We start from the raw sequence: 12,343 nt of genomic DNA, 5'->3' as shown, positions 1-12,343 counted from the left end.
GAAACACTCTCACTTCTTTTGGGTAACTGCTCACTCCAACCCCGTTGTTTACAAGGTGCTGCCAATCACAGGACTTCATGCTGAAACAGTCTCCCTATCAAAGCCATGCAATACCAAGACAGTGGGCATGTGATCAAACCCAACCAATCAGAGTTGCTCCTCTGGATTTTTCAAACTGGAGCCTGTAGGAGAGAGTTGTTCTGATGTGGGGACAAACCAAGAAGTGAATGATGTGCTTATGATCATAGTTCCAGCCTTGTAGAAAAAAATAGGTTTGAGAATGGAGTTGACTGACAAAAAGTAGAGATAACAGCTGTTGAGAGGGAAAGTGGGTCTCAATTCCACTGTAGGTTTTTCTACCCTTCCCAAAGTCTGGTTTCATTCAGCAAGTTGAGAGTTAGGATTCTTTGACTTGCATCAGGAAGAACCTTAACTAACATGACAGTCTTCAAGTGAGTCAATGCACTCTCGTGAAATCATATATAAAATTATATGTACATTTAGGTTTCAGGGGAGGAATCTTAGCATTCAAAAGATTCCCCAAAAGACTCTTTAACAAAAACAAAAGGGGGGGGCAGTGGAATTTAACTACTGATTTAGACCACACTGTTAAATACACAATTAAATCAATTAACCAAAAACACCCCTTTCTTTAAGCTTTTAACTAATGAAAATTTTACCAGAGACCATGGACAGAGTAGATATTAAATGCAAACAAAACCACTTACCTTCATTCCCCACATCATCATTCATAAGTCCCCCCAGCCACATCTTCCAATCCTCATCATCTGCTGTATTGGGGTCATACATGTCTGGGGTGATGTCTGGAGCTCGGAGCTCTGCCTCTAGTTGCCCCAGGGGAACATCTTTCAGAGGCATCTTAGAGCGAGTTCGGAATGCAATGAGACTGTCATCCATGGGCTAGCCAATGGAGAAGGAAATAAAAACGTATCACTGAATGCCTAATGCTTTCAATTTCTCCGAACTTCATCATATCCTGTGTGTTTCTCTTCTTAGCTTAAAACACAAGGTCTCTTCTCTAAACCATATGGATTTATTATTCTTTGTCTGAGAAACTTTAAGGATAATGACATCAAATTTTTTTTTGTAGGTGCCAATGTCTTTTTTTTTTAAAGGTTATACTCCATTTATAGTTCTTATAAAATATTGGCTATATTCCGCGTGTTGTACAATATATCCTTGTATCTTATAAGGACATCAGTTTTAAAACCAACATTTCAGGAACATTTATAAGAGCTTTATTAAGATATAATTTACACACCATAAAACTCACTCTTTTAAAGTGTATAACTGAGTGGATCTTACTATGTTCACAGAGTTGTGTCACCATCACCACTATCTAATTCCAAAACATTTTCATCACCCCAAAAAGAAAGGCCATTTCCCTTAGTGGTAGTTCCCCATTCTTCCCTGATCCCAGTCTCTGATACCCACTAATCTTTCTGTCTCTATGGATTTGCTTATGCTGGACATTTTATATAAAAGGAATCATAGGGACTTCCCTGGTGGTCCAGTGGGTAAGACTCCATGCTCCCAATGCAGGGGGCCTGGGTTCGATCGCTGGTCGGGGAACTAGATCCCACACTTGTGCTGCAACTAAGAGTTCGCATACCGCAACTAAGAGTCCACATGCCGCAACTAAGAAGTCCACATGCCGCAACTAAAAGTCCGCATGCCGCAACTAAGAGGCCACATGCCGCAACTAAGAAGTCTGCATGCCACAATTAAAAAGATCCTACACGCCGCAACAAAGACCCGGCACAGCCAAAATAAATAAATAAATAAATAAATATTTTTTAAAAATAAATAAAAGGAATCATACAATATGTGGCCTTTTGTCTCTGGCTTCTTTCACTTAGCATGTTTTCAAAGTTCATCCATTTTGTAGCATGTATCAGTACTCATTCCTTTTTTTCTTTGTAATAAAATTTATTTACTCTATTTATTTTGGGCTGCGTTGGGTTTTCGTTGCTGCGAGCGGGCTTCTCACCGCGGTGGTTTTTCTCATTGCAGAGCCCAGGCTCTAGGCGTGCGCGCTTCAGTTGTGGCTCGTGGGCTCTAGAGAGCAGGCTCAGTAGTTGTAGCGCACAGGCTTAGTTGCTCCGTGGCATGTTGGATCCTCCCAGACCAGGGCTCAAACCCGTGTCCCCTGCATTGGCAGATGGATTCTTAACCACTGCATCACCAGGGAAGCCCCTCATTCCTTTTTATTGAGAAAAAAGGAAATGAATAATGTCTATTCATACTCTTTGCCCATTTTTTAATTCGGTTGTCTTTTTATTGTTGACTTATAAGAGTTCATTATATATTACAGATACAAGACCCTTATCAGATATGTGATTTGCAATTATTTTCTCCCACTTTCTAGGTTGTCTCCACTTTTTTGATGTATCCTCTGAGGCACAAAAGTTTTCAATTGTGATGAGGTCCAATGTACCTATTCTTTTTGTCATTTGTGCTTTTGGTATTGTATTAAGAAACCACTGCCTAATCAAAGGTCACAAAGATTTACTCTATGTTTTGTTCTAAGAGTTCTATAATTTTACCCCTTACATTTAAGTCAATGATCTATTTTGAGTTAACTTTTGAGTGTGGTGTGAGGTAAGGGTCTAACTTTATACTCTTGCATGTGGATTTCCAGTTGTCACAGCACCATTTGTTGAAAGACTATTCTTTTCCCATTAATTGGTCTTGGAACACTTGTCAAAGATTAATTGACCATAAATTTAAGAGTTTATTTCTAGACTCTCATTTCTGTTCCACTGATCTGTATGTCTATTCCTTTTTTTTTCTAAAAAGATACTTTAAGAGAAGAATGTATTTTTTATTTTTACTTTTTAAAATATTTATTTATTTATTTATTTATTTGGCTGCTTTGGGTCTTAGTTGTGGCACACAGGATCTTTTGTGTGGTGTGAGGGCTTCTCTCTAGTTGTGGCATGCAAGCTCCAGAGTGTGCGGCCAGTTGCGCACGGCCACGGGGAAGGATAAGCTGGGACGAAGTGAGAGAGTAGCATTAACATATATACACTACAAAATGTAAAATAGACAGCTAGTGGGAAGTAGCTACATAGCATAGGGAGATCAGCCCGGTGCTTTGCGCCCACCTAGAGGGGTGGGATAGGGAAGGTGGGAGGGAGACGCAAGAGGGAGAGGATATGGGGATATATGTATACATATAGCTGATTCACTTTGTTATACATGAGAAACTAACACAACATTGTAAAGCAATTATACTCCAATAAAGGCGCTAAAAAAAAATAACAACAACTGGCTGGGACTTCCGTGGCAGTCCAGTGGTTAAGACTCCACGCTTCCAATCAGGGGGTGTGGGTTTGATCCCTGGTCAGGGAACTAGGATCCTACATGCTGCGCAGCACAGCCAGAAGAAAAATAAATAAATAAAAATTAGAAAAGAAAAAGAACTGTCTAATGATGGAATTTAGAAAGTCATCATTTGACAGTAACCATAATAATGACTGTTTCAATCAAGAACAAGCAATGGATGCTAAAATTAGTGGGTGAAAAGATATTTTGCCTCAAAGATACATATTAATTTAAAAATGGAAAAATAATAATTTTACAGTGAGGAAAACAAGCAGACACCACCTTAACCATGTGATCAAATTTAATATGACGGAATTTATGTGCCTCCTGATATCATGCACTAAAAAGGACATGTCACTTTTGTGATATTTGTGCCCAAAGTGCATAACCTGAATCTAATTAGGAGGAAGTATCAGAAAAGTCAAAATTGGGGAACATTCTGTAAAATAATTGCTCTATAAGGTTAAAAAATGTCAAGGTTATGAAACTTTGAGAAACTGTTGCCAATAAAAAGAGTCTAAGAGAAAAGACGACTAAATACAACATGTAATCCTAGACTAGATCCCGGATCACAAAAAAAAAATCATTTTTCTTTTGCTTTATATAAAAGATATTATTGGGACAATTGGAAAAATCCAAATAAGGACTTTAATAGACTATTATTATATATCCTTATTTTCATAATCAAATGTCCTCATCTATAGGAAATATACACTAAGATATTTAGGGGTAAAAGCGCATCATGACTGCAACACACTCTAAAGCAATTCAGGAAAAAATAAATGTGTACAGAGAGAGAGAAAGAAAGCGAAAATGATAAAGCAATTGTGGTAAAGGTTAATATTTGAGGAATCTGGCTGAATGTTGTTCCTATGTTCCAAATTTTAAAATGCTCTCTGTCACATACCTTATTTCTTCCTTAGGAACTGCCACTCTCACTTAATTCTCACTTACAATAAAATAGCACAAACTAAATAGAGTATCAAAGACCTATAATTTCATGACTGTTACTTATTGTATCAAAATTTAATATCTTCCCTTCTCCCTTCCCAATCTGAGCAATGACTAAATTATTCCATTTGACTTTTTCAGTAATTTAGAGTTATGTTTACCTGGAAAGAATCCATGCAGACTGGACTGGAAGCCAGCTCCTCATCTACCGCATGCAACTTCTCCATGAAAGTACTATCCTTGGTCTGTTTGGGCTTTGGTGGGGGTGGAGGCCCCATGGGCACTACCTCAGCACTGATATGCCTAATGGCAGGTGTGGTGACTTTCTCAGCCTGATTAAAAGGGGCAAGTATGTTAAAAATTAAAGGGAGGAAGAGAAGAGAAAAAAAAAAAAGCGGGAGGAGAGAAGCATGTCTTTCATATGCTAGCAATCTTTCTCTTCCCATCTATATAGAGGTATATAAAAACAAAGGCACTGTCAAGTACATTAATCTAATTAGGTTTCATCCTATTTCCAATGAAGCCAACAGGATGCTATTTAGGTTATCAAAAGTGGGAAAATACAATAAAAATGGCTTTAGAACAATATTAGAAAACACATACAAAAAAGAGAAGGGTAGAAGGAAAGAAACTCTGCTAGTCACTCACATTTGGCCCCTTAATAAGAACTCTCCCTGTCACTGAGTTCCAGTTTTCTCTTAACTGTTCACTGACTTAAGGGAATTTGAAATTCAGTTATAACTAGTCACAAATACCAGGAAGATAATGGCATGATTACTGATCTTGAATCATGTCTGGCAAAGGGTGACAGCTTAGAATCACCATGGATAAATGATGTATTTATACAGTTAAATAATCTACTTATAGAGCATCTCTAATTTATCTTGCTAGTATGATGTGGATTTACCTCTGATAATATGCCACTCTCCTCATCTGTTTCAGTCATCTCAGAAGACTGCCTCAATCTGGATTTCTTTGCCCCACGTGGAGACGAAGCAGTGCTTTCAACATCACTTTCCAATAAACTCTACAAAACAAATCCAGTTCACTTTCATATGTATGCCCCTACCTCATTCCACTGAGTTTGAAGTACCTCAATAGAATGAATCACAAAATATCAATCACTGAATTACAGTAAGAGAATAAAATTTAAATAAAAGCTTAATTTGCTGAAGGTAGGAACAGGGATCATATCTCTATCCTCGTCAGCATTGTGAACTCTGTAAAACTGTAAGGCATTGATTTAAAATCCTTTAACAAACAAGTCAAAGAACACATTAAGAAATAGAATATTACATTAACTATGAAAATGAACAAACTATAGCTACAAGCAACAGTATAAATGAATCTCAAATGACTTGCATTGAACCAAAAAAAAAAAAAAAGCCACACAAAAGAACAGACTATGGTTCCATTTACCTAACGTTCAGAAACAGTAAAAAATTGAACACAGTGTGTAGAGCTGCATATTTAGGTGACATAAGTAGAAAGATAAGCAAGGAAGTAATTACCAAAAAGTCAAGATGGTGGCTGTCTATACGGGAAGAAAAGTGACTGTGATAAGAGGTGTCTGGCAATGTTATACTTAATGACTTTAAGGAAGTTTCATAAGGATTAGCTTTATAGTTATTTAAGCTATATATTTTAATTTTTATCCTATGCACAGTTCTGCATGTTATATGTGTTATATTTCATAATACAAGACATGAAAAAATCAAGGGAGCATGAAGAGGAGTCACAGTCTTAGATTTATGCAAAGAAATGAGTAGAAAAAAGAACCGTGTTTCAACCCTCTGTATAGAACAAGTGATATTATTAAGGAAGCAAAGTACACTCTGCCTTGTGGAGCCAAATTTTTTCTATATTACCAACTAACACTCACACAGGTAACCACTGACCTCTTCAGCAGTCTCATCTTCTTCTTCATCATCGGGTTGGTACTCTTCATCTGAGGAATCATCGTCTTCAAGGTGGATATCCACAAACTGAGGAGGCTACATAAGTACAATTATAGAAAAAAAATAATAGAAAACACGAATCATATGTATTTGGGAAATAAGGAGAAGAAAGCAGAGCAGGAAAAAAAATAATCCTAAGAGCACAACAAGCAGCTAAAGCAAGTAATAAGAGGCAGGAGTTAAAAAGATTTCTAGCATGAGAGTCAAACCTAAGACTAATGAAATGGAAAAAACCAAAGCTGGAATTTAAATAAATACATAGGTCCAAAAAAGTTAAGAAACAGAAGCATTTCGAAACTAATGAAGTCTTTCTGGAAAAGAATAAGAATTACCTCTTCCAAGTTTACCTTAATTTCATTGGCCTTCTTAATTGGTGAAATATTCCACGTTGGAATTACCTACCAACAAAGAATATAAACAGTTAAGTTCCCTTAACTAAAATAGACTGTTTTTCATTTTTACTTCTTCTTTACCATCACAAGGAGCCATCAGACTAACACGTAGCTGCAGTGATGTAGGGGTACTGATCTACACTGTCAAATATTTGTCAGAGCTTGGCAGAAGAAAAGGAGAGATGAATCTATTTCCATCATTAGCATCTCTGCCTTAAACCCAGTAAGAATCTGTATTACCCATAAATGGACAAAGTGTCTATATTGTCTACTTTATATTACAGCTTGGGCTCACATAGAATAATAAATACGAAAACTATTTGTAAACTACAATAGGACACAAACCTAGGACACTACAGGTGACAGCAGCCTTTTGCCATCAGTATGTCTTAATCAATTACATAAATCCACCGCAAGTATGCCTCCAAAACGCTAGCTACGAAAAGTTCTTAGGGAAAGATTGCGGGGTGAAGTGTCAGGTCGTACACAACTTCTTTTCAAATAATCCAGGAAAAAACAACAGACAGACACAGAGAGAGATAAAGCAGATATGGCAGAATTTTACATTGTTAAATCTAGATGGAATCTAGATTCACTGTAAAATTCTTTTCAACCTCTTCAGGATTTTAAAACAGTAGAGGGGCTTCCCTGGTGGCGCAGTGGTTAAGAATCCGCCTGCCAATGCAGGGGACACGGGTTCGAGCCCTGCTCTGGGAAGATCCCACATGCCACGGAGCAACAAAGCCTGTGCACCACAACTACTGAGCATGCACTCTAGAACCCACAAGCCACAACTACTGAGCCTGTGTGCCACAATTCCTGAAGCCTGAGCGCCTAGAGCCCATGCCCCGCAATGAGAGACGCCACCATAATGAGAAGCCCGCACACCGCAAGGAAGAGTAGCCCCTCCAACCACTGCAACTAGAGAAAGCCTGTGCCCGTGCACAGCAATGAAGACCCAATGCAGCCAAAAATAAATAAATAAATTTTAAAAATAAATAAATAAATAAATAAAACAATAGAGTTGGTGGGGGGACGTTTTTAAAGAATTCTTTAAAACCTCTTACATACTCCTGACACAATACCACTCGAGTGCATAATTTCTTGACCATCTAATTGTGACCCAAACAAAATCATCATGAACAAAATCCAACAGACCATAAGGTTCTGTCTCTATAAGGAGCCTTAGGCCCTCCACATCTCCTCAGCCCTGCCATGTTGTGGCTACTTATCTAGCTCTGTGGAGCCAGGCCCGATACAGGGTAAAGGGAATGATGTGATTCACGTTCCATACCTCTTCTCATGTTTGTTTCTAAACCAATCAATTTTCCTACTGCTAAATCCATCAGGAAGGAGTCAGTCTATTAAGATTAAGAAGCAAGGGTTTCCCTGGTGGCGCAGTGGTTGAGAGTCCGTCTGCCGATGCAGGGGACACAGGTTCATGCCCCGGTCCGGGAGGATCCCACATGCCGCGGAGCGGCTGGGCCCGTGAGCCACAGCCGCTGAGCCTACGCGTCCGGAGCCTGTGCTCCGCAACGGGAGAGACCACGACAGTGAGGGGCCCGCGTACCGCCAAAAAAAAAAAAAAAAGATTAAGCAGCAAGAGAAATGGACTCTAATCTTTGCTCTCCCTCATAAACTATAGCCTTGGGTTGTCTACCTTCTCTGCAACTATATACGTGGTTGGTAGACATAATCCAGAGCCTGATTTGGACCTCCGTGGGTTTTTTTTAATCAAATATGGAATTAATATTAATTATATTCTATGTCAGGTAGACTTCATAGAACTTCTGTCTCACTGATGGCTGCTTTCATCATAGCTACCACATGTTCATTTGCGATTACTTCCTGGAGAAAGATGAAATTTCACTTTATGCAACCAGGGTTAGTCAATTAGACAAATATATACAAATATTTATATATGATGTGGCTGTCAAAAAAAGCCAGTGCATAGGGGGGCAGAATTTGCCACCCTAAAATATGTCTTTGGCATATTAAAAAAAAAAAAAGCCAATGCAACCTTAGGCTGCATTAAGGGAAATATGGAATCTGAACACTGAGGGAATAACCTAACTTTATTTTTTTATTTTTTATTTTTTTTTTGGCTGCACCGTGCGGCATGCAGGATCTTAGTTCCCTGACCAGGGATTGAACCTGTAGCCCTGCAGTGGAAGTTCATAGTCTTAACCACTGGACTGCCAGGGAAGTCCCAACCTAACTTTAATCTATACTAGTTAAACCCAATCTGGAGCACTAGATCCACTTAAGGCATACTTTTAAAAGGATATGGACAAACTTGGCACATGCAGAAGAAAAGGATCAGATTGGTGAAGGTACTCAAAGCCTTGTCACATGAAGACCAATAAAAAATTAGGGGACGTTTAGCAAGAAAAGAATGTTATAAAAAGATATATTGGTTTTCTTCAACTAGAGGAAAGGTCATGTGGAAGAGGAACAGACATTTCTTCTACAGGGCTGCAAGGAACAGAACCAGACAAACAGACAAAAACTACAGTATGCATTCTGGGTCCATATGGCAAATCTTTCTTACTATCAGAGATAGAATGGACTCCCTCAGGACTATCACCTGCCTTGTCGCAGAAGGTAAGCACAAACTGGACAAGTGCTTGTTAAGCAGATAGAACACAGTGCCCAGCATCAACGAGCTTGTTGTATCAGAATGCTTCAAAAATCTTCAAGAGGTTCTCATACTTTAGTGTGCAAAAGAATGTACTGTTGTGCTTTCAACAATGTATATTCCCAGGCCCTACCCATGGGTCCTGATTCCTAGGTCTGAGGTAAGCCCAAGAATGTGCATTTTAATAAGCATTCTTGAGGAACCCCATACCAGGGTGATCTTGATGCAACTGGTCCCTGGAACACAATTTAAAATGCACTACTTTAAACACTTCACCACATATCTCACAACATGAATAGAAAAACTGTCATCACTCATTGCTTTCAACCGCTCCAAATGGTTATCTACCTAGCACTTCCAAAAAAGCAACTAAAATAAAAATAAACTATGATAATGATTTCATATATTGCATCTCTACATGTCTATTTGCCTTTTACAAATATTTCTTTAAGGAGTCAAACCCAGATCATAATAAATATTTCCTATATTTTTTCCCTACAAATAACCTGGAATTATATACTATTAACAAAGCTAAATAAACAATAAAGAAAAAACAGAACACCCACCACTCCTTTCTCCACCACTTCCTTCAGTTTAGAGCGTGTCATTTTGGGTTCCTAAGAAGGGAAAATGAGAAGAAAACAGTCAATAAAAATCATCGAGCGATGCTTGAGTTTGCCCCCAACTGCCAAATTATTTACAAACTCTCAGGTGAGTTTGTAAACAACTCACTACACTTAGCCAGTTTACAGATAGTTCTGTTCCATGACATTGAAAGAACGATAACTACTCACAAACATTGGCATATCTTCCGTCTCACTGATGGCTGCTTTCATCATAGCGACTACATGTTCATTTGTGATTACTTCCTGGAGAGAGATGAAATTTCACTTTATGCAACAAAGATGTATCATCTAGATAATACTCATGTCTCTGTAACTCTGCTAGATATACGTAGATATACGTAGAAGATAAACAAGAGCTAGATACCCAAATGGTTTCAGATTAGGGTAAAGCAAGGCACTGAAAGCAAAGAAGGAAGTTTTGGAGAGAAGCACACAGCTTCCAAATGTAGCAAGCAAATGGACCAATCTCATTAGCTGATACTAACAGGAATGGCTCAAAAAAAAAAATTTCTCAGGTTAACTATCTGCTTAAGAGAAACAGTAATAAACAGCAAAGGCTTTATAAATAGATGTACTGCTACATAGCGAAGAAGAGTATTTGCATATGTGCAAAGGACTGTAAACTGTTAACTGGGCATCTTTTAAGACACACTGACCCACAAGAGTAAATCCACTGTGAACATTATCATCTTCCATTATCTTTGAATATGCTAAACAGTAAACAATCAAATCAGTGGAAGGAAGCAGAGTAACAGTCTATCTTCCCAATTAAGTTCTTTCACGTGTTCACATTTCAAACTTGTGCTGAGTGCAAAGAAAAGGCTACCTTGAAATGTAAAATATTTTGCCACAGGGAACTCAGAAAATTAGTAATTCACACACCAAGACTCAAGAGTTTCCTGAGAATTTTTATTTGCTCCTGGTGAAAGAGTTCTATTCCCATTACACGGCTTCCCCCATCTTACTCACATGAAGGATGTTTCGCACGTTGACTGCTGTTAGGTTGTGCTGCTTGGCGCCGTCCTCTAAGGTGCGGTCCAGCATGTCATCCAGCTTCAGGTCACAAGCCAAAGTCCCTTCTTCTTGACCCTTTCCATCTCTTTTCCTCTTGGTACCCTTTTTCTTTTTTCGCCTTTTGTCATTTTCTTCACTGTCTTGCTCTTCTGCAAATAAACCAAGAACGTCACAAGAATCACCAAAGCAACTGCTCCCGGAACTTAACCCAAAAAGCCAACAGTAAAAGAAAAATACAGCTGTCTGGCCCTGGAAATCGAAGAAGACTAAGATATAACAGCGGTGGTAAAGGCAGATGTGGTAGTACTGTTGTAGTAACAACACCTAACATTCACCGACTATTCGTTTGATGTCAGGCATTCTTCTACACACTTTATACATATTAATTCACTTACTCCTCATAACAACCCTATGAGGTAGGGACTATTATTTTTCCCACTGTACAGAGGAAGAAACGGAGGCAGAAAGATGAAGAAACTTTCCCAAGAGCTAATAATGACAAAGCCACGTTTTAAAGCCGAGCACTCTAGCTCTAGAACGCCGTCTTCATTAATACTCTATACTACCCAGATAATACACCAGAAACCCAGGTTTATGTCCCAGATCTATAACTTAACTGGGTTGCCTTGGCAATAGTCTTATTTTTTTCTTTTGTAAAATACAGATATCTCCCCATCAGGGACACCACGCATATTAAGTGAAATAATATGTATCAAAGTGCTTTATAACCAATGAAATACTATACAAATGTGATTTATCATTATTATTATTATACTGAGTCTAGAAAGGAAAAAACAAGGAGCAAATCAATAAAAAAAATCCACTCTGATTAAAAAAGGGGAAAGGGGATGAAGTACCTCTATTCTACAAGAAAGGAGCACATATAGAACCAGATAAAAGGAAAAGCTTCTTGATTATTAGAATCTGGTTAAGTCTTGAAGTAGATGATCACGCAACACCAAAATGAGGTTCTTATCTCTCTGATACTTTTTGGTCTGCTACCCTCTGAAAACAAGGGATTAGAGAAGACTAACACCAGGACGACCTTTTTGGTTTAAAAAGATTTTATGACCTTCAAGCTGCACCCTGGTTATGGTTACTCAATGAAAAATTATTAGTAATTTCAAACAACTGCTTTTGCACTAGTGAATATATATCAAGAATTTGATAAATGTTGGTAACTTTCAATCCAATCTTCTTCTTAAGGAAATAATTACACATGTAAAGACTAATCAAGTTATTCATTTCAACATTAGTTATTCTAGCAAAAACACAGAAAACACCTAAATGTCGACTGAAGAAAAACACACAACCTAAAAGTTGCAAGTTATGTTTTATTCAGGGACCTTACTGAGGACTACAGCCTGGGAGACAGCCTCTCAGATAGCTCTGAGGGACTGCTCCAAAGAGGTTAGG

The 12,343-nt window shown here is 38.3% G+C and overlaps 1 protein-coding gene across 4 annotated transcripts in view; it reads right to left on the bottom strand.

Annotated features, from left to right (window-relative positions):
- LOC308607496 (GON-4-like protein) overlaps window positions 1-12,343 on the bottom strand; it is a 92,932-nt gene that overhangs the window by 53,911 nt on the left and 26,678 nt on the right. For all 4 annotated transcript variants that reach the window (XM_081219452.1, XM_081219453.1, XM_081219455.1 and 1 more), the window contains 8 exons: window positions 10,883-11,076; window positions 10,082-10,156; window positions 9,854-9,904; window positions 6,605-6,655; window positions 6,198-6,293; window positions 5,207-5,326; window positions 4,461-4,631; window positions 729-921 (listed from right to left, as the gene is read on the bottom strand). In XM_081219452.1, the coding sequence (XP_081075578.1) occupies window positions 729-921; window positions 4,461-4,631; window positions 5,207-5,326; window positions 6,198-6,293; window positions 6,605-6,655; window positions 9,854-9,904; window positions 10,082-10,156; window positions 10,883-11,076 (951 nt within the window). The remainder of the gene's footprint in view (window positions 1-728; window positions 922-4,460; window positions 4,632-5,206; window positions 5,327-6,197; window positions 6,294-6,604; window positions 6,656-9,853; window positions 9,905-10,081; window positions 10,157-10,882; window positions 11,077-12,343) is intronic.

Source organism: Mesoplodon bidens, assembly GCF_964165515.1.
Source record: "Mesoplodon bidens genome assembly, chromosome: 2".
Classification (NCBI taxonomy): domain Eukaryota; kingdom Metazoa; phylum Chordata; class Mammalia; order Artiodactyla; family Ziphiidae; genus Mesoplodon; species Mesoplodon bidens.
Note: the sequence above shows the minus strand (reverse complement) of the source record. Positions and strands in the feature narration are given on the sequence as shown.